General features: G+C 40.9%; 1 protein-coding gene across 4 annotated transcripts in view; it reads right to left on the bottom strand.

The window, feature by feature from the left end:
- LOC148657673 (catenin delta-2-like) overlaps positions 1 to 25,640 on the bottom strand; it is a 305,588-nt gene that overhangs the window by 243,226 nt on the left and 36,722 nt on the right. For all 4 annotated transcript variants that reach the window (XM_088644228.1, XM_088644229.1, XM_088644230.1 and 1 more), the window contains exon 2: positions 11,849 to 11,990. In XM_088644228.1, coding sequence (XP_088500354.1) covers positions 11,849 to 11,977 — 129 coding nt within the window. In that variant the 5' untranslated portion in view covers positions 11,978 to 11,990. The remainder of the gene's footprint in view (positions 1 to 11,848; positions 11,991 to 25,640) is intronic.

The following is a 25,640-nucleotide window of genomic DNA, read 5'->3' as shown; positions in this document are numbered from 1 at the left end:
TCCGAAGTTGCTGCCACTTTCCGACTGTCACGTTTGCAAAGGCCATTCTGCCCCACAGCACAGCAGATGTGCACAGGAGCCGCCAACTGTCGAGCGCTGTACGGTCCTGTATAGCCTAGGGAGTCCCGAGGCCACTGTGCAGAACCCCGGCAGGTTAGTCAAGCCTCTTAACAAGACTCCTCAGACTGCCAGAAGTCCTTTGATCACAAATCAAATGGATGGTGTCTGCGGTTTTTCCAGAAGTGGGAGAAACACTCCACAAACGGATTAAACAAAAACAGGATGGCCTAAAAAAAAACACATACTGTATCCCCAGCTTGAATCTAAATTTTCACAATAATGGTTCTATGCATGATAATTGTCTAGGCGGGAACACAAGTACAGACTGGTGAAAAGTCATGTATTGTGGGGATATGGCTGGCATTTTTGTTTTGTTTTGTTTTTGTTTTTAGTTCTTCAATCGTGGTATAGAACAAATTAAATAATTTAAATAGCAAAGTAAATGAGACTAAAACCCAACTGTTGGAGCGGACCTTCCACTTCCACATTATGCTCCCCTATTAAAGAAAAACACGTTTTCTTAGGAGACAAAAGAATTAAAAAGCGGTAAAAATAAAATTTTAAATAACGATGAGAGAGAAAATAATTAGCAAAGCTCCTTACAGTCCCAGCTCAATATTACAGCTCATACAGTTGCTAGGCAACGTCAGTATGCGTATATTATTTCTCTCATTTTGACTGTAATAAAGACACTTCGACTGGATTTTCTGCAGTGGTTTAGAGGTGAGCATCTCTCCAGGCTTTAATATGGTGACTAAGATGGGAGGGCTGTTCTAGACTCATAGCAGTGGAGGTGTGAAAACACAGGAGACTGGACACACTCCACTCTGGCCAGACTGCCCTTCACTGCGCCTTCCCCAGCAACCAGCAGATGGCACTGTGGCTGAAGGTTCCGGGCGCCAATTATTATAGTAATAATTGCTTACACTTATATAGCACTTTTCTGGACACTCCACTCAAAGCGCTTTACAGGTAATGGGGATCCTCTCCACCAGCACCACCAATGTGCAGGATCCACCCGAATGATGCGACGGCAGCCATAGTGCGCCAGAACGCTCACCACACACCAGCTATCAGCGGGGAGGAGAGCAGAGTAAATGATGTCACGACTGAGCACCGCGCAGAGGTGAAACATCTGCATGCAGGCGGTGTTCCACAGAGAGGGTGGGTCCCGCGAGCGGGCAGATGCCCAGGAGGCAGACAAGTATCCGATCTCGATCTGTCACCGCGGAGTCACCACGCTGGCTGCGGTTCTCTGCCTTGGTATACATAGTGCAGGCACAGGAATATCCAGTGCTCCTTCAAAACAGAGTTACAAACAAATACAGCTTGCCTTTAACTTGTAAAAATCCATTGCAAATCAATTACCTTCCTAAAGACTTTAATTAGTCGTTTTAATGAGATGGTGACTTTTTCTCTTCGGCTTGGAGGATATACAGGACACGATATTTACTGGTAAAATGAATGTTCCAATACATTTTATTAAATACCTAATTCAGGCCCATCTCAGCACAAATATGGGAATAGCCTACATCATGTGGATATTCAGGAAGAATTTCCTTGAAGCAGAAGTGATAAATGCACAAGCTTTAGTCCCTTAGTTTATAATTGTATAAGACTGGCAAACAGCCTCTTAGAATTCAGGTTAATGTGGGCCTTCTAAAAAGGCCCTCTGATCTTGATCACATCGATAAATGTTTATGAGTTTCGGCACAACGATAATCCACTGAAACCCATCCAGACATCTTAATGCAAACGCATGGAATTGGCTCACACTGCACTATTAGTATAATTAGTGAATGTTTGACTTTCCAGCATATAAAAACCATCATTCACACGCAGCCCTTTAAAGTTATTGAAATTAAAGTCTTGTCTCCTCCATTCAAACACTTTCTTTTATGACATATATTAAACTATTATATTCATCCTAACCTAATGAAACCAATTAGTGGAAAGATAGACCTGTAGAGTATGCCGCCATTTAATTTTCATTTTGTAGAGATTGTATCCAGTAGAATTAATTACGACTGGGCACCTAGATGTCTACAAATGTTAAATATATAGTAAAAGAAAAAACACCCAGCAGATAACACACACCCTCATGTGCACCTGCAGTCTGCCAAAGGTCCATAAATCATCCCAAAACACATTTTACAGTTATCTTCCTGCAAAGTGATACTGTAGGACTGAAGGACTAATGCTTTAAGTTTTGTCTTTCCTGAATGGAGGCAAAGACAGACAGCTCTTCATCCTACAATGATGTTGACTGAAACAACGAAAAAAAGAGAATTAAGTTAAGATCTTCACATACAAGAAATATTAAGAACGTAAAGGTTACAGACAACCTTTTTTTATTTTGACTGTTTTTTTCAATTTTGCTGTTGAACAGCTGTTTGAATTTTGACTGTATATGAGCTTTATGCTACATTTTCAAGAAAAATAGAAGATAATACCCACTAATAAGGAAGGAAGGGGACACCATAGATCAAGTCTGGCATATAGTAAGGGTAAATGAAAGTGAACAAAATTGCTTTATACAGTTAATCAAAAGTTTAGGGCCAATCTCTAAATGTCAAAATACACATAACTGTAAGATCAGGGTGACTATGGTAAACGTGTCAAAAGAAAGATGATGGAAAAATATTATAAAGAGCATATGTCCAGTAAAATATAAATAAAGCAATTCACCTACAGTCTTAAAAATTAAGATACAATTAGATAGTAGATATTACTTAATCCTTCACATGAATGTATTTCTAGCTAAAGGGCTCTGCAATTATTTCTCTTTGGGTAGTAAAGTTCATTCATTTAAAATGACATTCAGGTCTAGCCTTGAGGAAGAGATTAGCATTAATCTTTTTCTAATGTTCATTCTGAAGCGATACAGATAATTTAAAAATTTTTAATAAGTTTTCCAATTTTTCCAAAAGCTGCTGCAGTTCAGCCAACTTATTTCACTCCTCACAAAAGAGCAGAGTGTTGTAAGAGGTGACAGCTCCAGCTTCACCCGGCACGCTCAGACGGGCGCCCACAGGGTCCCACTCTCACCCTCCCTCTTGCCACTTCACCTGCTGCTACACCTGGCTGTGGAGGAGCCACCAACCCGCGTTCATGAGGACTGCACCCCCTCAGAACCCCCCTGTCATAGACCCCACTGACACGCCTGAAGAGCGCTCCACAGCGGAAATGTTTTGACCCTTTTCTTTTCCTTTCAGCATGGAATAAACCTTTACTTGTCCCTTTGCGGCCTACACATGCTGACGCAGCTACTGTACCTGCCTGAACGTCTTAGACCCTACTAGCCTCTCCTCTGCCTTATAGCCTTCAAGCTGTAATCCCAGCCCTGCAATGAGATCCGATGACCCATTGCGGACGCAAGCCATACTGTCTCACACTTCCGTAGAGCTGACCAGCTTCAATACTTTGACCTTTTCAAGCCACGTTACTCCCTTGCTTGGCTGAATCTTGTGTCTAACTTGTACTGGCCTGTATTAAATGATACCGTCAGAACAGAAGGAATGACACATACTGTAGAAGAGGAGATGTTTTGACTCATGATGTTTGGTCAGCTGCTCACAGCTTACCGCTATTGATCTGAGCAGCTCATCCAGTGAAAGATCTGCGTGAAGCTGCTTCAGCATCATGGCAGCTTGTTCCAGACCCCACCAGCCTGTTTTTCAAAAACAGGAAAAACGGTTGGGCAAAACCTGGAAATGGCTAACCTGCACTGTGGAGACCAAGACAGAGTGCAACTCTTTCAAATACACATGTGTAGCTTCAATAAAAGCACAGCATTAGTGGAGCCAAGGTTTTTCAGAGCTGACTTCAGCTCAAGCTCGGGAGATGACAAGTGTCCACTTTCCGATTTGTACCAATTTGTATGCCTTCATGTAAGAGGTAGAACATACAATACATACAGTATAGACTTAATGAAACTTTCACAGCTGGCTAAGGCACACACCTACCAATGGATTGGGAAACAGCTTGCTATCTGAATTCTGTTATTTCTCCTACATTATTATTTGCAGTTATTTCCTTGGAATTTCACTAACATATTCGGGCAACATTAACAATAAATACACGATGACCAGATACATATCTAGTTTTATGCATTTACTGATGATAAGAAACGAAAGACTTTTCTATTCTAAGTGTGCTTTTTTTGTGCTTCTCACATTCTGCTCTTTGCAATTTTACTTTCCCTATCAGTCGGTTGAAGCCGGCCTCCTGCAGGCGAAGACTGTGCCAGTGTTGTGCCAAACAAGTGCAGCAGTAAGTTAAAATAATAAACTCCGTTAGTCGGATTCGCACATGAAATGCACTTTAAGAATATTAACATAATGCTTTTCCAGTCCATAAACCTCATCTTGGGAGGGTTATGGACTACCTATGCAAATTACCTATGGATACACAAAATGTTTTTTTTATTTTTGCATTTTTATTAAAGCCCAGACGATATCAGAGTGGGCATACAGTAGCTTCATAAATACAAAAAGATAGCTTTGAAATTATCTGTTTTTTCTGATTACACAGAGACATCTGGACAGTGTTTCCTTTTTTTAAAGACAATCTGAAATTAAACAAGTGTATGTCTCCACTGTGTCATGCATTCAATGCTATTTTGAAACTGTAATAATTAGAGACAATACTGAATTATTAGTCCTGGTATTAAGAAGTGACATAAAAGCACTTGCCCGTTGTTACAGTAGGTGAGCCAAAAATAATTTTAGTCTGTTCTTCATGTTCTTTACTGTACATATAGCTTCCAGCTTTAAATATATTCTGTTCTCCACAATGTGGTGCAAAGGCACATGGGAAAACAAAGGTATGTTTTAATTTCACTGTTATTTAACTGTTGTCAGTCAGCTCCCATACAGTATTGTGCTAGTGTATAAAGCACAAAATCTTTAAAACTAAGAGACCGTAAAATGTGTTTGCCACCTAGTGGCAGGCACTGTATAAAGTCCATCAACCACAAGCACCAGTCTGCTTTAATGTTAGAGCACAAAGAAGCCGATGCTCCTCTGCTTCACAAGCCATCGTATTTATTCCAACAGGGAAAGAATAGGTCAGATATCTCAACTGTGCTTTTAAAGGCCTCTAGTTTTAAAATCAAAGGTGATCGACTTTAAAGTTATCACATTAATAACCATGTCAAATGTCAGGAATGTATTAGGGAAAGGCTAATCTCCAATCGAGGGAGGGGCAGTTTTGAATGTGTTCAGGAATCATCTCATTGCAGTCTTCAGCTGTCAGGACGATTGTTTCACAGTCTCTGCAGTTAGACAAGTATTCCCCTGGATCTTCCTAGCTTCTGTTCATTTTTTATTCTTTTTTGCTGCTTTTCAAAATAGCCCCCCCCAATTGAAAGAGGAAAATCTGTAAAAATGTGGACATGCTGATATCAGATCTAGTTTATGGTTCAGGCTCACATAAAGTGCAAACAATGTCACCCTTTAACTAAAAAGAAAATCAGCAAACAGAACTGAAGGCAGAATGTAGTTCAGCCCACACTGCCGCCTCCCTCGCTCTGCAGGGGGCAGAAGAAGGTCTTGCAAACCTCAGCATCAGCTCCTGGTGCTCTCCCAGCAAGCCCAGGTCAACAGAGCAAACACCATCCACTGCACTGCTGTTTAACAAATTAAACCAGTGTGAACAGAGTGCTTCATCTTATCAATTACATATAATCTGAAACACTTGTATTCATGCATAGTGTAAGCCAATGCCCCCCTCAGTTTCAGGGCGTCTTTGAATGAGAAACTGATCATCCAAGAATGAATGAACAATAAATTTTACAGTCAGATACTTAGAATGCAGCTCCTGGTACAAAATAAGACAAGAATTACAACCCTGGGCCTAATTTTAACACATATTTTTTTTAAAAAGGGAAAAAAAATCAAATTCCATTCGAGCTCCATTTTGCTTTCTGCATATTAACACAATTTTAAAAGATCTTCAACTAAGAACAATATACGGCTTTGAACCTGGAGGATGTTAAGTAACAGATGTTCATCACATCTGTTACAAATGAGCAATAAAGTGTCACATTGCTAAAACAACAAACATGCCACTCTTAAAGCAAGCGTGCATATGAGAGCAGAATATACCAGTATGCAATTCATTCTGGAATTCATTCATTTTAGACTGAAAACTAGAAAGAGGAAAAAATAACATTTTGACTGCCAGTTCTTTGGTAGTTCGTAAAGATGGAACATATTATTCATTTTTGTAATAATCAGGCATTGGAGTAAACGGTAGAAGCAAAGCTGAAAGTCATAGCTCAGTGACACTGTGATTAATGTAAAACACGAAGATCAGAGACAAATCCAAATGAAACCCAAATAGGAGACATCATATCAAGTTAGTGTGTCTCAAGTGACTGCTATGAAGCTATTTGCTGATACTCAGGATGGGGAAAAAGACTTTCATAAGGATATGGCACCTCTGAAAAAATAATACCCAGTGAAGAAGAGACTCATATATGAGCATAATACATTAAAATGATGTTTAGAAATATGATGTTGCTTTGTATCTTCTCAGAAAATATTACTCTGGGATATAATGAAATAACGGCATTCTTTAGTTATACAAATCTTGTATACCTTCCAAAAACACTCCAAGGCGAAATTGTTTAAATGAAATACTGTATATTCGTGCTATATTTGATTAAATCCTTAAAACTCTCTCCAAATTAGTGGGGTAACTATTTTAGTTTTTTTCTATAAGGATAAACAGTCCTAGTTTATTACAGTTTAGAAACATCAATGCGACTTTTTTCAATATTTTAAAAATACGTTTTTTGCTCAGGACAGTGAATTGAGAACAAAATCTCATTCAGAATGAGTTTCAACAGGGGCAGGTAAACGGAGACCCTTTCTGTATGCAAGGTACTGTAGCCAAGACCTTTTTAATTCCCTGGAGTACAGCGTGTGCTGTATTTCTCCCTTTGGCACAGCAGGGGGCGTACCAGAGCACTTCACTGTGCAATGTCTCCTACTCAAGCGTACAGTACCAGCATCCCACCCAGCATTTGAACCTGTGACCTTTCAGCCCATGCTGCTGTCAACAGGAACAATCAGAGCAATCAGTCATGGAGCACATTTATACTTGGAAAGTGTGTTCAAGCGGTTATCCTGTTCAGTGTGTATCTCGCCTTCACATGAAAACATGTGTTGGATGAAACTGATGGATGGACTTGTGATTAAAAATCTATTTCACAAAATATTGACCAACGGCAATGAATAAAAGTGTTGTGGGAATGTTTGATCTTATATCCCTGAAGTATAGACGTCGTTTTCCAAGCCAGGTGCCCAGAGCAGCTTTCTGGTAATACCACTGCACTGCTGAGCCTCAGGTTTCTCAGCAAACCCCATTGGACCCTTTCCATTACCCCCAGCTACTGCCTATTAGCCCACCTGCAACGAACAATAAACTGATTAATTATTCTGCCAATGGCGGCTGAATATTTAGACACTTTGTGTGTGAAAAGCTGATATATTGACTTATTTTGTTCTACCCTGTTGAGCAAAATAAATCATTGTCAACATTTTTTCTCTTTTTTAATGGGTACGTTGAGATTGTGTCTTTCTCTTTTTTCACAGTTAGACAATTTTAGCATCCAAATTGCTGTATTTCATTATATTTGATCTAGAGTAAAGGAAATAGCTTTAAGGTTTCTTTTTGAAAAGTTTTAAAGAAATATGCAGAAAACAAAAACATGTATTGATGAGGCTGACTACATCTGAAATACCCCAGTTTGACTGTTAATATTGAGAGTCTTCTGGGAGAAGTATCTTCGTCATTGAGCAAAAACAAAGTCTCAGCTAGACCAAATACAAAACAAATCTAATTACTTATATTTATAAATCACAGGTGCTATTAGTGCATCTATTTTTGTCTTTTGTTGCAGTCATTGACTACACAAAATCACAGTACCAACACAGCATAGCACATTATGTTTTCATTATGTTTTCAGGAAAATGCTAGAAAGCATGAATTTGGAAGGGAGACAAAATCTAGATGTACTTGAAAATAAATTGCTGTTCCGGAGCCTACAGTAGCAGGAAGGCTGCAGTAATTGCTCATCTTCATTCTGCTGTCCATGACTGAGTTCAAACTGGCATCAAGCACATGGATCCATGGCAAACAGTGACAGGGACAAAACATTTTGGTTCTGTCCTCTGGGTTTACAAAAAAACAACACTTCCGCAGGCTCACTCCGACACTGGCAGCTCCATGCACATGGACAGCGTCGGTGCCATGAAGGGCTCACTCCCTGTCCTTCTTGAGCTGCTTCGAAGGCAGCGGCCTTTGTTACTGAAAGGCAGTTTGTCCCACTTGAGTTCTGAGCAGAGCCCATGCATCTGCAAGGGGCCTTTGGAGTAAAATGGACAAGTCAGAGTGAAAGTGAAAAGATAATGAAATGATTGAAGTGGATGAAATGAATTGAGTAGGACCAAGATGTTTGTTTTGGTGTTACCACACTGTTTACATGAAAAGCAGTAGTGCTGTATGCCTAATGTGTAGTGTCATTACATTAACCCTTTAATCCCACTAATGTGTGCATTTTAAAAAGAAAAACTGGTTGTGGAGAAAATGAGGAATCCATAGTTACCAATAGAAGGTGCCTCAACTACCCACTGGAACAGACACAGTGCCAAGCTTGTAAAACACAGCTGATATCGTATACAGCAGCAGCCCACTAAAACACACATTTTCAGAGGAACGAAACGCATGAGAGAGAATGGCCTCATAATGTCACACAACGCAGCCCGGTTCTTCCACGTGGCGGAGCCCAGATCCCTGCAGCGCGATCACGTCCCGCCCGCGGGAGCAGACCTGCACTCCTGCCCAATTCCAGCCCCAAGGAGTGCGGACTGAGCAGCCACCACAATGCCAGTGTTGTCAGGATTCATTCCAGTCTGCACAGGCCTTCAGACAGACTTCAGGAGCCTATGTGGCTCCACTGGCGAATAAAGTCCCTACTTTTACTGCATCGGTCAGCCATACGTTTCTGTGACATGGAGCACTCTGCTGATTGGACGGGTTTGTTTTTCAGACTCCCGACTTTTTACATCTCCCTAAAGTCCACTCTTATGACAAATACATAAGTAATGAAAAAGTTTAGATAGTTTTTTTCTACTGAGGCACTGCCTGGGTAATGTGCTTTTACTGGTGTATTTGTGGTACAGTATGTGAAGCACACTTCGTGTAATGTGAACTTGTATAAGGAAGGATCCCCCTGAGTGATACTCCATCTGAGAGCTGCTGTTCTCTAACCTCTAATTCACCAAGGTGTCCCCCAGCCTCTCGTATTCAGGCGGCTGCAGGGCGCTGCTCTCTCACAGCCCAGAGGTGCTTTAGAATCATTTTCAAGGTTGTAAACTTGGGTATCTGTACCACACTCTACAGGTCTAAGTTATTCAGGAAGAAAGATGAAGAGCTCGAGAGCTGGATAAGGATATTTGTAATGACTAAAAACACAAAAGAACACGTGCAAATAACATGTTTTTTAACTTCAAGGTATCTACAGGATAAGAGCAGATACAATTCCGAATGACTTGCTTGTAAGGCTTAGTATAACTGCATTTTATTCTATGTACTAGATGGGTCCTGCCAGAGTGCCCACTAGGAGGACTGGAGCTCTGCTGGGTCCAGCTCCCTGAGAAAAGCCCAGCCCACACAGAAGACACGCTGGGGGTCTCCATCTCCAGGCTTGCCTGGGAGTCTCGCAGTCGTCACCAGGACAGGTGTTGGGACAGACTCCATCCACACCAGCGTGTCCACAGAGAGCAGGTCCTTCCTTGGAGCAGTCCTGGAGCAGTTTCAGTCTTTCCATCTTCCGCAAGCTGAGCTGAAACTCAGCCAGCACCTCAGCACTTCAAAGAAGCCTTGTCTTCCAAAAGAAAGGCAATTTCAGGCTAATCAGTGCTTGAATCTTCATTGAACCAGCTAATTCTCGGTTTCGCTGAAGGATCCTAAACCTCTATTTTGTCTATCGGCTTTTTACGTTTATTTTAGTTCTATTAATTATTTTCACAATACAATCTTTTTAGTTGTATTGTGATTTTGGTCTTTTTTTAATATAGAATTAAAAAAAAAACCTGAACAACTTGTGATTACAAAATGAGGAACTTCCTCTGAAAAGACTACCAAACCAACTATTCTGACTCCATATTTTTGTACGGAAGAAACAGAAGTTGTCCTTTTGTGTCGTACTTACTGTGAAATCTGTAAAGATATTTTCATGTTTCAACATTTACACACTATTAAGGAGCGTTAATCCGCATCTTCTCCAAGTGAGTCATTTTTGCGCTTCCTGACTAGTGAACTGACGGAACTGCTGTTCGCTAGACGTCTGTCACGGTATTTTTATCTCAACCGTATGATAAAAGAAGGAGCTCTATGGAACAGAAAGTATTAATGTGGAACCTGACGAAGAAAAGATGGTTGTGAACTGTTATTATTAGTAGCAACCCTAGTGACAGCAGTCACAGTAATAGAGTGTCGCATTATCTAAAATCATAGCATTATACTGCATAATACCGTACCAACCACGGCCCCTTTTGTTAAATTATCTTGTGGTTTTCACGTTTATGGCAGCTCTGCGGCATCGAAATGCCACTACCGCTGCCCTCTGACAGCAGCACAGCCTCCTGGAGCCCCCGCTCTGTCTGTACTCTGTGGTTCAACGTCCCCCGAGTATTTGGCAAGGTAGCGTACCAGCAGCTTTTTCGAGCCCTCAAAGTGATCGACAGTGAAATTATTTCTATTCTGGGGATTTTTTTTCTGATTTCTACGTGTTCTCAGAAGTAACTTGCAATAAAAAGATAACTAATTTAAAAAAATCCATGGAGCTGAATGATTCCGTTTGGGCTGTACTGAAAATGTGCACATACAGTAAAAGACTTTTGTTTCTGTGTTTTCTTGCTACAACTGTACCTGTAGATACTTTTCATTCTTTTTAGCTGAAGGGACAGGTCGCTGCTTGGCGTATTTACACGCTCATGGTCATTCCACGATATCACCTTACTAGTGAATACCTCTAACCCCTGATTACACCTGCAACGCACTTCAGCACTGATTCCGCTAAACATCCATAGCTGTTCATAGCAATATGGGCCTTTTGTCAGACCACAAGCTCAATTGCATACCGAAATTTAGTTTGCAATCAACTGCAGATCTATCAAAAATATGTACTTTTTATTAACTAATCATTACTAGTTGAATTTATTAATTACAACTCTTACAAGAACACTATCTCCAAATTCCAGTGAACTTAAAAAGCTGCATGTGTCTCTGTTCCCTCCCCCAGCTTACGTTTGATACTACAGTATAAATGAACAGAAAGATAAAATTAAATTTCAAATGAATGTAATTTTTATTCTGCCATTATGGTTGAAAGCGGCACACGTTCTCAGCGCCCAGGTCTGGAGCAACATGAGGCAAGATGATTATTTTTTTCTTATTTGATTTTCACTGCCTCTTCTTTCTTCAGGTCTTTTTCCACAAGCTTACAGCAGTATAAAAGCCACTGGGCAACACCAAATGTCCATCCTTACCCTGTGTGACACACATTGTCTTCTCTTCTCTGTGTACGAAACTGTGGCAGCCAATGCACATACTGCACGAGCCACAAAGTGTTGAGAGCTGTGAAAAACTAACCAACTGCAAGGAGAACAATCATTCTATCAAAAGCAATGGCCACTGGCAACTTTTAGGAAGTGCAAAAGCAGCAACAACGCCCCACCAACAAAGATTATCTTGCAGCAAAAATGACCAAACGTACCTGTTCCTTCACTGAGGCAAGAATGGCAGAAGTTGTCTCTGTCTCTGAACCATCCCCATTGGAGGCATTCAGTACAGGGCTCAGCATGGCACTCTTCTCAGAGTCAGAAGGCTGGTCTGGAACAGGCATACCTCCTCAGCTCCTGCAGGGGAAAAGCAAAAGAAAGATCTTCTTTTTCTTTCTTGAACATTTTCTTTGAATCTTTTCAACACACACACACACAAAACACTCTGGGATTTCATTCCACCGGAGATCTAAGTCCATGACATAAATTATTCCTGAAACGGCACAAATGTGCAGTGCAGGTTAGGAGAACACTCCTTTTCTGAGACAGCTGTTTCTTTTGTGGTTGAAATCTTGGCAGTACCTACATTAAAAAAAACACATTCACATAATCTCCCAACTAAACTAAAAGCGTTTTTTTCCTTAAGTACACTAAATATTCTGTTTTTTCTAACAGAAAATAAAAAGAAGCAGGCCTCTTTGTTGACCTTTAATATCTGCTATCATGCTGTACAGACAAGAGAAGAGTTACACGCTTATTCTAACCATTTCTAGTTTTAACATACTGTAACGCAACGGGGGCTCAGCCGGGCGCCCATGCCGCATTAAGTCAGCCCCCCACCGTCGGGGGCTCGAACCCAGGACTCCCGCGTCACTCAACAGGGACCCAGCCCGGTGAGCCAAAGAGAGATCTCTCTACAGCCCAGTAGCTGTGGTCCTGCTATCACAGGGAAGGGCGGTGATGTCACCTGCTCTGGTAAGCCGGCTCTTACACAGTGCCTGTCGGCCGTAAGCGTTACAATACACCACTTCTGTTAGTCCCAGTTTCAGAGAAAAGCAATTTGTAACTATTTAAGCTTGTATTCTCTGAGTCTCAAACTAGTTTAATCTGTCTTTCACACTTTAGTGTATACAGTTATATAACTCATATACCAGCTGGTGAACTGAATCTCAGAAAGCAATTTTGGAAGCAGCTTTACCCGTTAATTTTCACACAGTGACTCTAATCTGATTTCCCAGAATTATACTCATGAGGACCCTGTAGCTAAAAATCCAAACCCAAGCGCCTTTGTGTTGTTCCAAAACACTTTTAACGGGTTATCAGCAGAATTGAATAAAATAAAATAATAATAGTGTGCATTTGAGCTAACAGAAATATTATAGATAATAAGGCCATTAGAGTTATTAAATACTGTAGCCTGATGAGGACATATCTACAAACGAGCCTCACAGTCTGCAATAAGTTCCAATTTTGTCTGACTGTGGAAGTTGTTCTCTTCATTCACCTCACCTGTGTGGCTCACAGGGGGCTTTCGGGACCAGAAGATCAGGCTGAGGAGTGACAAATGTCTTCGCCACCTGGGAGTTTTCAGGGAGTTTTGAGCCAGGACCTCAGGGTTAACACTCCTGCTCATAAAAAAGGAGTCGTGGGAATTTTACTAACCAGGTAGTCAGGACCTCACTTTAACATCTTGTTAAATCACAGTGTCCCCAGTCCCAATACTGGGCAAAGGTTTGGAAGTCCTTGACCAGAAGGAGGAATGCTCTACGGAACCACCTACACCAGTGACGCTGTGTTTCACCCCAGGACTGCCAAGGCCCAGACTTCGCTTCTGAGAGCTGACAACAGGCTACAAGGTGGTAACACTGCTGCTTAAAGATCCATAGTGCATATTAGTGCATTGTTCACTCAACAACATTTGGCAAAAAATTAAGTCAGAAGAGTATTTTCAGCCTGTGGTTACATGGCATGTTAATTTCCAACAGATGGCAATTTTTCTATTTGCAAAGATATTCTGTTTCACTTTTTTTGTGAGAAATGTGTCCAATACATCTGATTTCCTTCCATACTGTTAAAAATGAACCAAAACATAACAGATCTACAGATGAATAATCCTTCCCCGATAAAGTAAGATACAAATTCATCCCATCTCCTCATTCGTATGATAAAAAGATTATTACATTTTAAAGCAACCACATTCAAAATTATTTAGTGTTGCAATTACTGTTTATTGCCAGCTCATCTCAGAAGTCCAGCGTTGCAATAAATCAAGAATTTTGTTCTGAGGAACAACATTTGCAGATCTATGAAGCAACACAATTTTAATCAATACCTCTGATCATTCTTCATCACCGACTTAATGGCCAAAACACTATATTTTACTACATAAAACTACTCATTGACACCTACAGAGGTAATTACATTTATTGTACATGACGCACTCTTCCATCATTTTGGATAAAAAAATATAGATATTCAGCCTCGAGCTATGATTCAGGATAATACATTCAAAACACACAGCATCTGAATTAAATTAACTTTCTGACGAATCCAGCAGTTTTTGTGAGTGATAAGCCATAATGTCTTTTTAATGTTTACATAATTGCAAATTATGAGCCTCTACCGAATTTCTGTATGCATATTTTCTTGCGCATGATGATATTAGTTGGATGCTGAGAGACCTCTTTACGTCACGGGGCTTCCTGCATGTGTTACTATGTTACTGTAAGAGAGAGAAAATGTCCAGCAGCCGAAAGCTGGTCTGTGTGTGTGTGGGGGGGTCTCTGTGTGTCTCTGTATGTCTGTGTGTGTCTGTGACTGTAGGTCTAACATCCCATCTGAAATGCGGCATGAGTCCTCCTACAGCACAGTGTCTCCAGTCAACACACAGGAGAAGGTCTGGAAAATCTGGTCTGGAAGGAAGGGTGTCGTCTACTGGACCACCAACACCAGTTACAGCATCAACCTGGTGCTCCCAGGAGTGACCAAGAGTGACCTTGCTGTGCACGGGAGACCTGACCAGATCAGGCTGCAAGACGATAGTTCTGCTACCACCTCCTGCTGTAACACTGATGTTTAGAGCACTGGAGTAATGCGCTGAAATGAATATATAGTATTTATTGCCTGACACTTCTTTTTAAAAAGGTGACACAAGACCGGTTTAACTCTCTTTGATACTTCACCAAGGGGAACTAATAGTGTATCGAATCCTAACCTAGGTAATTCAACATATCATTTTGTCTTCTTATGTTCTCATCTTTGTCTCCCTACAAACAGCCGAGTACCCAGGTAGTCAACTGCTTTTCAATCTTTTTTTCCTATGCAGTTAATTAACCTACAGAAAAGTATACTTACTGCTTCAGTATGTAATTTAATCGATAAAACTGATAAATATTTCAGATAAAATAAAGATTTTCAAAATATTTACTAGGACATATCCTATCTCTATAACTTCGGAAATTAGTTTTCGCATTTGAACAAGGAGCTGTGTTCAGAGGATGGGTGTTCAGACAGATACAATGTGAGGGCTGTCAGTGAGCCCAGGCACTCATTCAGCACAGAGTAAGACTGACATTTCTTCCCACTTAGAAACTCAAAATGCAAAGCTACAGTAGGAAGTGTTTAAAATGTGGAGATCCTGCCTATAGCTAACATTCAAATGTACAGTATCTCCATGGCTTTTATTCATGAGAAATGGATCAAATGAATCCGCAGTCTTTCTTTGAGTAATTCGTACAATCAGCGGAGCAGTGACCATGGAGAGTTGATCAGACTCCTTAAAGACAAAGATTGAAGTATAAGAAGTACAGTATCACAGGTCAGCTCCATTTTTCAGTTGTTACATCGTTACATCTGTTTTTTGGAATTTAATCCAATCCTCAATTTGACCCTTCAAGCACAAAGGAAACCTGACTGCTGATCTATGACAGCAAGTGTCACATGAGTAAGTGACATTCATAAAGCCATACTGAAACAAGCATTTCCAGATTTCTAAACACACCTGCAAAGCTAAACCAATCAGTGTCTTGAAGGTGATAATTACAGACCAAGGAATTCTCATAGTCTGTTTAACAGTTTCTTGATTTGTTACGGTGTTATTATAACATTGAAAATACGATTTTCATTAACATCTGCCATGTGCCAAGAAAAGAAAGAAGGGTTAATAAACTGTGACATATTTACTCAGGAAAGGTTAAAGGTTGTTCAGTCAAACACCTCAATAATAAATGTTCTCATTGTTAACTACTTTATATTTTAGCATGCAGAGTGGATTCCCTGTAGTCTCATTAAAATGCAACGCATTACTTACTTTGCACTGATAATTATGTAGGATACAATGCTTGCACTCCGTAACCTAAATTTGTTCTAAAAATATCCATCAAGAATTGTCTCCATGTAGCGTTTTATTATTTCAGCTTGATTTGGTTTAAAAATGAATGTTGAAGCTTCTGTATGAGGTCAGACATCTTTCAATCGTCACAAACAAACAAACTGTTTACAGGACTTCCGATTGTCATTAGGGTTTGTGGATCCAGGCTACAGTTTTCTCCTGCTGTTATTGGAAAATGGTCAATAAAGACTAAGCTTCTGCCTGGCTAAACAGTTTCTAATGCACTACGAAGACAACCAGGGGAATTCTGCAGTCATTACCACCACTTCCCTGCAATTATCTAGGACTGCAGCCATTTCAACGATTATTAAAGATGTTAGCTACTTTTACTAAAGCCTGACCATTTAAGACACTTAAGTGAATTACTGTGTTGAGTATTGAAGTAGAATAATAATCTTTTTAAAGCTGACTAAATCATTCATCAAATGGCACCAAAATACCCTTGACTGCTAAAGACAAGCCATTTATGCTGAGCCTGCAACTTGCTTGTGCGACTGGAAGGCAGGACATGTACTGCATGTCAGGACAGAGGCTCCAGAGTGGCTCAGCAGCCTGTTAACACACTCAACCCAAAGCTGCGGGTTCGAGTGGGTGATGCCCATATCCACACGTGACCTGGCTGAGCACCACCAGCCCTCAGCCTGCCTTAGGGGAGGGTGGGATTTGCCAGCAAGGACTCCCTCACTCCTGGCAAAGCCCTGGGACTCCTCAGGCACCTGGAGGCCTGAGGCCTCTCTTCCAGGTGGCGCTGAATCTTCTGCACAGGGCAGCAGATGGCAAGGGCTTCAAAGAGCAGGCGGGTCAGAGAAGTCAGATGACCGTTCCCCACTCTCCCATGTGGGCTTGCCGCTGTGAGCCGTCGGAGTGAAACACTCAAGTGATTCCAGACTGAGTGGGTTTGGAAGAAAATAAAAATAAGTGGAACACATTCTAATTAAGCTAAGCAATTCCAGGCCATGTTAACTTGTATTAAAGTTACACTTACGACTCACTGCAGGAGGTGTTCCTGTGAAGGCCATTTCTAGGACGTGGATATTGCAGAATCCATTTCTAATTGAAAATATTAGGAGAAACTAACCAGGTGGCAGTGCAAAATATATTTCTAACTCATGAAAAACAAAAGGTTTCAGCCAGTTCCAGGCTTTTCCATCAAGGATATTTAAAGTTTCTACCCTTGTCTTTGATGGCTGTGTATTTACATCTGAGTTTCTGTGGCTAAGCCACTGACAAAGGCCTGGCGAAGCTGAACTCATTAACTGTGTCTGATCCTTGTGGCAAATCCCCTGCACATGTCACTGATTTAGTCAGACACATAGAAAGGGAACTGAAATGGTCGGATACCGTTCCTCTTAATCATTCTTGCTGATAGAAAAAAACACCAGGTGATGGATACAGGGCACATCGCCTTTCAGCCAAGTGGTAAAGCGCAATCAGACTTTGAAATCCGCTGCCACACAAAAGAGCTGAACTAAAAAACGGGCTGAAATTTCTTCTTGAATCGACTTGCAGTCACTTATATTTTTGGTCAGGTGCAAGCAAAAAAAAATCAGTATTGACTGTGACTCATCAATGGTAGGCACACAGGTTGCAAGTACCAGAAAGGCATGATCACTGAAGTGTTACCTGGAGAAATTCAGTCTGAGCCAAGTCCTACGTCCAGCTGTCAAGGTTAAACAAATGCCTATACCCTTTTTGAGTCACTCTCTTGTGGGTGAAAACGTGCAGCATCATACACCAAAGGAAAAATATAAACGAATTAATTGCATACAAGCTTCACCAAACAGATTCCTTCTGATGCTGTGTCCAAGTGTCTTATTAATGGCCTTGCTGTAAATAGGGATGCCCTATTTTTTTCTTAATGGATGATGCATAATCCAGATTCACTGCACACAGTGAAACCAGAAGCTCTAGCATGTCAAGTAATTATTTTACACACATTATGAGGAAAAGATGTGTGTTTGTGTTTTTCTCTTCAGGTGATTTCCAGCTTTGTAAAGACTCAAATATTCACCCTCCCCCATAAACCACAGCAAGTGAGGAACACAGCATGCATTGTACCTGTGCTGCAGTATTCTTACAGTATGACACTCTTTAACTGAATACTGGATTAAAGGTAAGGTCATTGTGGTGAGGTGACCACAGTGGACACCACACGGCTTCTTTTTTAAGGAAGTGTGATGCCGAATGGCTGTGTGCTTCAAGTGAGCACCATGTTAAAGTAGGGTGATGCTTCCAGCACTAGATAATATCTTGTTGCTTTGCCACATTTCTTTTAAATTTATTCTATCACACAAAACTTCTCCTGTCCCCGAAGAGCTAAAGCAGAAAAAACTCACTTGATACTGGTTGTAATCAGCTTTTCTTTGTAGTCCTTTAGTTTTCATCTCTACATGAACTTTGGTTGCTGCTCTGATTCTTTTTTTCTCTGAGCACTTGGAGGATGTTGCCTTAAAAAAAACCAACAATCCTGCATGTTGATTTCATGCATTCTGGAATGTTTTGTTTACTTAGTGTGCTTCCTAAGAAGAGACCCTACAGCTGCCCTACAGCTTACATGCACAAATGTTCTCCTTACTGGAGTATCATTGTGCTATCCTCATGCGAGGTGATCTCCTGCACACTGCTTATCATCCAGCAGGTCCCCAGGCATTAGTCTGGGCTAGAGCTTGTAACAGACTTCTAAAACAGTTGGCCATTTTGCTTTTAAGTATATTTTACTTGAACTACAGGATCAAAGAAGGTCCTGCTTTTATATGCTCGTTTGCGCTCCTTAATAATTAATTGTGCTGTATTTCTAGGGCTCCCTATCATACCTTTTGCGCCATGTTTTCCTGGTAATGTCAGATGTGCAATAGGTATTGCACTCACTGGTGCTGCACAGCTTGAAAATAATTGCTTGCGTAACCAGGTCTTCCTGGCTTGAAAATGGGTCATATTCAAGTGGAACGTCAGCACTCACAACCCAGATTAGAACTGCTATGTCAGGCCCCTGCCTGAGGTCTTAACCCACACCGTCCGGACAAGCACCAAGCCCAAGGACAAAGTGCCGAGTGGCACTGTCGTCCCAATCTCACTCTTTCACTATGAAACCTGTTGCATGAGCCTCCCGCTGTGCAAGTGACACAGGGAATCAAAATGATTTAAAATGCAAGGTAGGTGACCACCTGGCACCACGCAGGGTGGAGAAACGAACTCCAAAACTATACATGGAGTATAAGAAATGCTGGGTATCAAGACGCTACTTATGAAAAAGACAAGAGAGCAGACCTTTTTAGAATCAAAAGTAAAAACGGAAACCAAAGGAAACTACGGTGAAGTGCATTGGAAGTTGAAAATAAAGACGCACTTCTTCATGCAAAGGGTTGTGGGAATATTGAACAAGCTACCCCGCCATTCCTGTTGAAACCAATACTCTAGTCTAGGTTCTTTCAAAAAGAACACTAGATGAGATGCTGAAGGCAATTAGCTACTAGTATCCAAACAGGCTAGATGGACTCCTCTCACTTGTAACCTTTCTTAGCTGCAAATAATAAATAATGTGAAAATTAATGCTGGTGAATACCTAGCTATTACACATCCAATTACTGCTGAAAAACACACTACTTATAGTACAGGTAATTATTTCCTTGCAGGATATCTATTAAAACAGTTTTGTTAAAAATAGTTTGTGTAATGTATTAGATGTTTGAGATTTATGGCTAGTGAATGTTTTTAATAATAAAGCTTCACAAATGCTTGAACAAGTGCCTTAATGCTTGTGTTTATCACCAACATTTCGCAGTCCTGATACAATATTTTTGTATGTATCTAAAACTCTCAACCAAAACTCAGCCCAATACTTTCCCTTTTCTGAATCAAATAAGGTTTTCCTTGCCATCAGCTATATCACTGCCCTACAAAGAGACACTGGGCAGTGCCCACCTCACCACTTGGGACATTATGAAACAACAGAAGAACATCCAGGTAAGACACTGTCCTTCCCTGTGTATTGAAAAAACAGACAGTGTTTATAAAAGGCAGCAATCACACCTGCCATTTCATGCACCAGTTTCCAGCTTGTTCTGAAACACCTGGGGACACTCTCATGCAGGACTTTTGTCTTTTTTGTTTTTTGAATTTGTACTGTTGCAATTCTGCAGAGACAAAGAGTGGCGGCCTCGTTGTTTCTTCTTTAATTTTTAAAGCAGCACTATAAAACTTTCATGTATCGAGCCATAAAACAGTATAAAATTCCTGCTTTTCGACAAAAAGATTAAAAAAAGATTGAAACTGCTTGAAACGTGCAATACTTTTGTTATAGAAAATCCAGCCGATTCAACAGTTGAGAAACCATTAATTAAAATACCTTGCTGCAAAAGAAAATTAACATGTAATTATGTAAAGTTGGGTTATGCATTAATGATTATCTGAGGTTAATTAAAGCGAAACTACAGATTTCAAAATGAATGTTGATTGTTGTCTCCATCCTATACAAATTGCCAGGAGCATTTTCTTCTGAATTTTTCATAGGCAAGGTCTGTGTTGAAGCATCGGGTCAAATGGCTTTTGAAATAGAAATTAAAACATTTGTGCAAAACTTCTAATGAGTTATACTGAGATATAGAGGGAGGGATAGAAGAGAAAGGATATAAACTGTTATTGATTATCAATTACCATCTAGATCAAGTGATCTGGTGGATACTAACACATAAAAATAATAAGCAACATCAAGGATGACTCAGTTAATTGTAAAAGCTGAACTTTTGTTTTGCAATTCTACAACAACATTAATGCTCAACAGTTGTACAGAAGGAGTATTTAAAAAAAATGCACAAAACAACAGCTTCACACACATTTTTCCATTTTCTTCCTGCTGATAGTCACACGCCCCTTTAACAAAGACAGTGAAGTGCTGGTGAGTGGAGCTGTGTCCCTGTGGTCCCTCCGAGCGCCCCAGCCCTCAGAGATACAGTACGCTGCTCTCCAGATACCCCAGGGTCCTTCTCTGCCAGGGAGACTTCCAGGTCCTTAGGGGATCACATCACACCAAAGGGCTCGATGAGCCCCTATACATAAGCAATACAAAAGGTGCTTGTGGCATTGTGACAGGGCTGGGACTGGACTCTGGTGTTTAGAGTGGTATAAGAGCACAGTCCTTGTTCTGTGCCAGAGGACATCACAGCCGAATGCCGCCTGGCATCTTGATTTGGCAATGTGGCAGTGGCTCAGAAAGCAAACCAACTCAGCAATTAGTCCCAGGCTGCGTACACACAGCCAGCCTGTAGCTCCTTCCCCAGCATGGAGGCATCTTGAACCTCCGACCTGCTCTGGTGTCAGGAGCCACTGAGTCAACAGCGGAGCCTTATTTCATCTTAAATGCACTGCTTCTGCAAACCTCTGACAGGGAGTGCTTATCTGCTTGGCCACAGGTCACAAAAGATGGACAAATAGTAATTTAACAGCAATCTTTGAAAGAACTGTTACAATGCATTTAAGTACTTAATGTAGCACATACTGCATGTTGCTACAATAAATCCAAAAAGTGCCAAGTGCTTGAAATAAACTGCCTTTGAAAACACGCCTTTTTATAAATTGTTTTAGAATGGCATCCTGTTAAATGCAAGACAGCACTGACCTCAAAATCAAACCTCTTCTGACTTTTAAAAAGACTCTGCACACTACTGAAATACTTCACAACACTTCCTACAGAACTCAAGCTTGAGACACCACTCAGTGCTACGTTGTAAGAAAAAAATACCCAAGTGTGTAGGAGTGGGATTAAAACAATCGAAGCAACACCATTTTCAAGTACATGAATTAAAGCAGCAAAATGTGAAAGAGTCCTATAAATCTGCAACACGATACATTTCATTCCTTTTTATTTTACAGCACTGTGAAGCGTATCTCTCATACTGTAAGAATTCATACTGCAGAACCTGTGTGCGTTCCCTCCAGTACAAGGTCGTGCCACTGTGTTTCTCTCTGCACTTGTACTGTAAGTATAGCACAATGACAACCCTCAAGTACCCTGTTGTTACGGATCCTGGCTCAGCCATGTTGCAAATGTAGCACATTTGTCTTTTCCACACACAGCAAATGGTTCTATTTGTCCCGTAAAACGGCTGCATTTTTCCTCTCCTTAATGAACATGGAAGCAGAGTCGAGCAACAATGTAATCTAACAGGAAATCAGTGAATAATGTTCCCCGTTCACTTCTTTGGGTGTACGCAATCTCCGCAGCCTGGCCTCATCGTGATTGACTGATTTCCCCTTAGATTCCATATCTTGGCTGCGTTCAGGGGGAGACGTCTGGCGGCCATTCTTGTCTCCTTCCCACGCTGAATCTCAATTTGATGTCTCTGAGAGGAAAATGAATACAGGGGGAGCTGAAGGAGGACACACATGCCAAGCACTGCAAAGAAAACAACAAAACACCCAAGCAGGAGCAGCAGAGAAGTGTTAACTCACTGGAGCACAGCCTGCCAGGGGGAAAACGAAACAAGAGGAAAAAGGACGAATTGGGGAAGAAAGACACTGGGAAAGGAATAGGGAAAAACAATTTCCAAAGATTATACAGCCTTAAAAGTCAGATTGTAAGGGGCTACTATTCAAATATTTAAAATAGTAGTCTATAATCTGCACAGCAGAAGCTGCTTGGGAACTAATGAAATCGAAGTGGAATTAGTGGGCTTATTAAACAACCTCCTCGAACAGACCTCATGGGTTTCTGAGCCACCTCACTCGTGCCTCATGGACTGAAGACACCGCCATGCCTGTCTTCAATGTCTTGTGGGCTTTTCTGAGAGAGAATAAAAGCCTGGGATGGATGTGAAATTTGTGGCAGCTTCCTTGTCTGTTTTCAAAATGTTTGAAAGCACAGCACAGAGACAGTGGCTGGCCTGGCGAGTTGAGCAGTGTGTGACTACAGTGCCCTCAGCTGTTTGATCTGCCTGCCAGTGGTTGAATGACACACAGTGTGCTGAAGGAAATCTCCCCGGCCCTCCTCCTGTCTTATCAAACCACCTGAAGCCAAGTGCGAAAGCAGCACCCTTGATGCAGTCTGTAATTTCATTTTGCGGATCCTGCCGGCTTTACTACAGGGAGTGCCGGCTGTCAGACTTGGCCGGACACACAGTCCTCCGGTCCGTGTGCTCATCCAGGCTCCTGTGTGCAACACACTGGCCAGCACTGACAAATACAATGCTCACTGCCTCACAAAATGCTTAAGGACTTTAGCTTTTCTTTAATGTGTTTTTACATTAAGAATCATTGCTGCAAATGCATTTTCCTTTAATTTTGGAGGGATGCCTTCTGGTGTCAAATCATTAACAAAACTTATCCATCATTTCTGAATAAAGTTTTAAAGCTATTAGAACTGACATTTGTTCTATGCAGCAACAAACAATATACTAACATGCAATTTGCAATACTCAGACAAGGTCTAACATCATGAACGTAAACTCGCAAAACTGAGATTAATTGATTTTTTTTATTTGCTCTAAGCCTAATCTCAAGGAATAATGAAAATAATAAAATGCACAAGCAACCTCTGTGAGGAATCAGCTACTGTATAAATTCAGGAGTACACAAAAGGAGATGCAGTATATATATATTTAATCTTTAGATGTCAGCGTTGAAATTTCCCAGACATTACTCACCAGCAGATAATTTTATCTACACAATGCTCGTTTTGTACAGCTTGTATTTGAGTGCTTTGGTATAATGCAATGCAACATTTAAAGGGAATCTTCACAGTCTTACCAGGCATTTTTCCAGCTATGTAAACCAAGTCTAGATTTGTTAGTTATTTTGATCCTGCGATTTGTAGCATGTAAACAACACATTCCCTGTTTTCACATCTCTGCATTTGGTTAATCACCAACTACATACTGTAGTTTTTACCTCCAGTCCAAAGGGTATTTCCCCCTCCTATTAAATGTCCATAATTTCCAATTAATTTTGGGAAGAGCAGCAAGAAAGGCACTGATGGCTAAGAAACACCAAGACGCTGAGTGTGAGTACCATCTCTCCAGCCTTTTACACTTCAGACAGGCAGGGCCTGTGAGGCAGGAGCTAGAAATTACATTTACAACGCTATTATTTTAATATCAGCTATAATGGAATCATAATGATAATAGTGGAAAAGTTAGACGTGGTCATGACGCCCGTTCGCTGAGTCTGCTCGCTGTTCGTTCACTGCAATGGCCATGAAACAAACATGCCAGCAACGTAAAAAAAAAAAGGTGGAAAACAAATCACTCGGAACATTTTAGGATTGATAAAGAAAGCCACCTTGCTACACAACAAACCGCAGGCCCATTCCAGCGCACATTCCTGGAGACTACAGGCTGGGATCAGTTGTGTGGCTGCCACGGGCACTGGGACCCTTCAGGCCAAGAGGTCACACAGAGCCCATCAGTAATGGCCGCTGACCAGCCCTGGGAAGAGTGATGCATGAAATAACTGATCTGAAGGAGAGCGGACCAGAGCTACTCACCTCCAGCCCTGGAGAGGACAACACCCCCGGGGACATACTGGAAACTCAAAGCCTACATGGACTGAGGGAGTGGGAACAGTTCTAGATAAGAGCTGATTAATCAATACCTGATTCAGTTGGGTCAGGACCAGCTTGGGCAGAATGTGCACCAGAGCTCCCAATACTGTAATGTAGGTCTCAAGGTCCACAAGTTAAAACATTTAGGTATCTGTGCTTTAAAAGGCAGGTCTTGGCAGTGTATTAATGGAAATAGATCAGGCTTTGTTTCCCTCCCCTCCTAAGATTCTCGAACAGATCATCAGAGTAAATATACAGTATATTACGTCCAACATTTAATCTGAAATGTACTGAATCCTTAAATCATGGTTCATTTGCCAAAGTAGATGTTGAGACTTTTGTATCCTGGGACACTGGGAACAGTTGCTGGTTTTTATGATTTTTTAAATTTTGCAGAATTTTAGATGATTATAAAATTTGCATCCAGGCAATAGACATCTTGAAACAGTAAAGTGTGAAACAGTCAAGTGAGACATATACCAACGGTCCCGGAGAGGTTTACTGACATCCAGCTAAATACCCCTGCAAACAAGTGCAAAGTCATTTTAGGCTCCTGCATTTGATTATTTCTAATGCTTTTGCACTTTGCATTTACAATGATGTACATATGTCTGTTGTTTGTCTTAATAAGCAAAGGCCAGCATGATTAAACATTTACATAGAATGCAATTATCTCCACATTGAACATATTTTTCAATTAAAAAGGAACAGCTAATGAAGGAAAACAAAGTCCATTAGACAAGTGTGAGCAAAAAGCAACCTTGCTAGCAAATGAATGGCTCCATAGTTAGGGCACAGCTGATTTCTGTTTAAGGAAAAAAAAACATCTACATTCAATCATGTCCATGTCACGAAAAGGAGCTTCAACTGCAAAACTGCAAGTTTCTGTGACAGACCTCTGTGTGCAGAATCATTAGATGTAGAAGAGGATTTTACAGCTGAACTTGTCTCTAAGACAAGATAATATCATGACTTAAAATGCGTGGACAGAGATGACACAGAATGTAAATTTCTCATCTTGTACCAGTATCCCAGGTTACTTCACAACAGAAATAAGTATCTTAATTAAGACATGGAGTGGGCT

The sequence above is a fragment of the Lepisosteus platostomus genome, chromosome 8, assembly GCF_059453375.1.
Source record: "Lepisosteus platostomus isolate fLepPlt1 chromosome 8, fLepPlt1.hap1, whole genome shotgun sequence".
Classification (NCBI taxonomy): Eukaryota; Metazoa; Chordata; class Actinopteri; order Semionotiformes; family Lepisosteidae; genus Lepisosteus; species Lepisosteus platostomus.
Note: the sequence above shows the minus strand (reverse complement) of the source record. Positions and strands in the feature narration are given on the sequence as shown.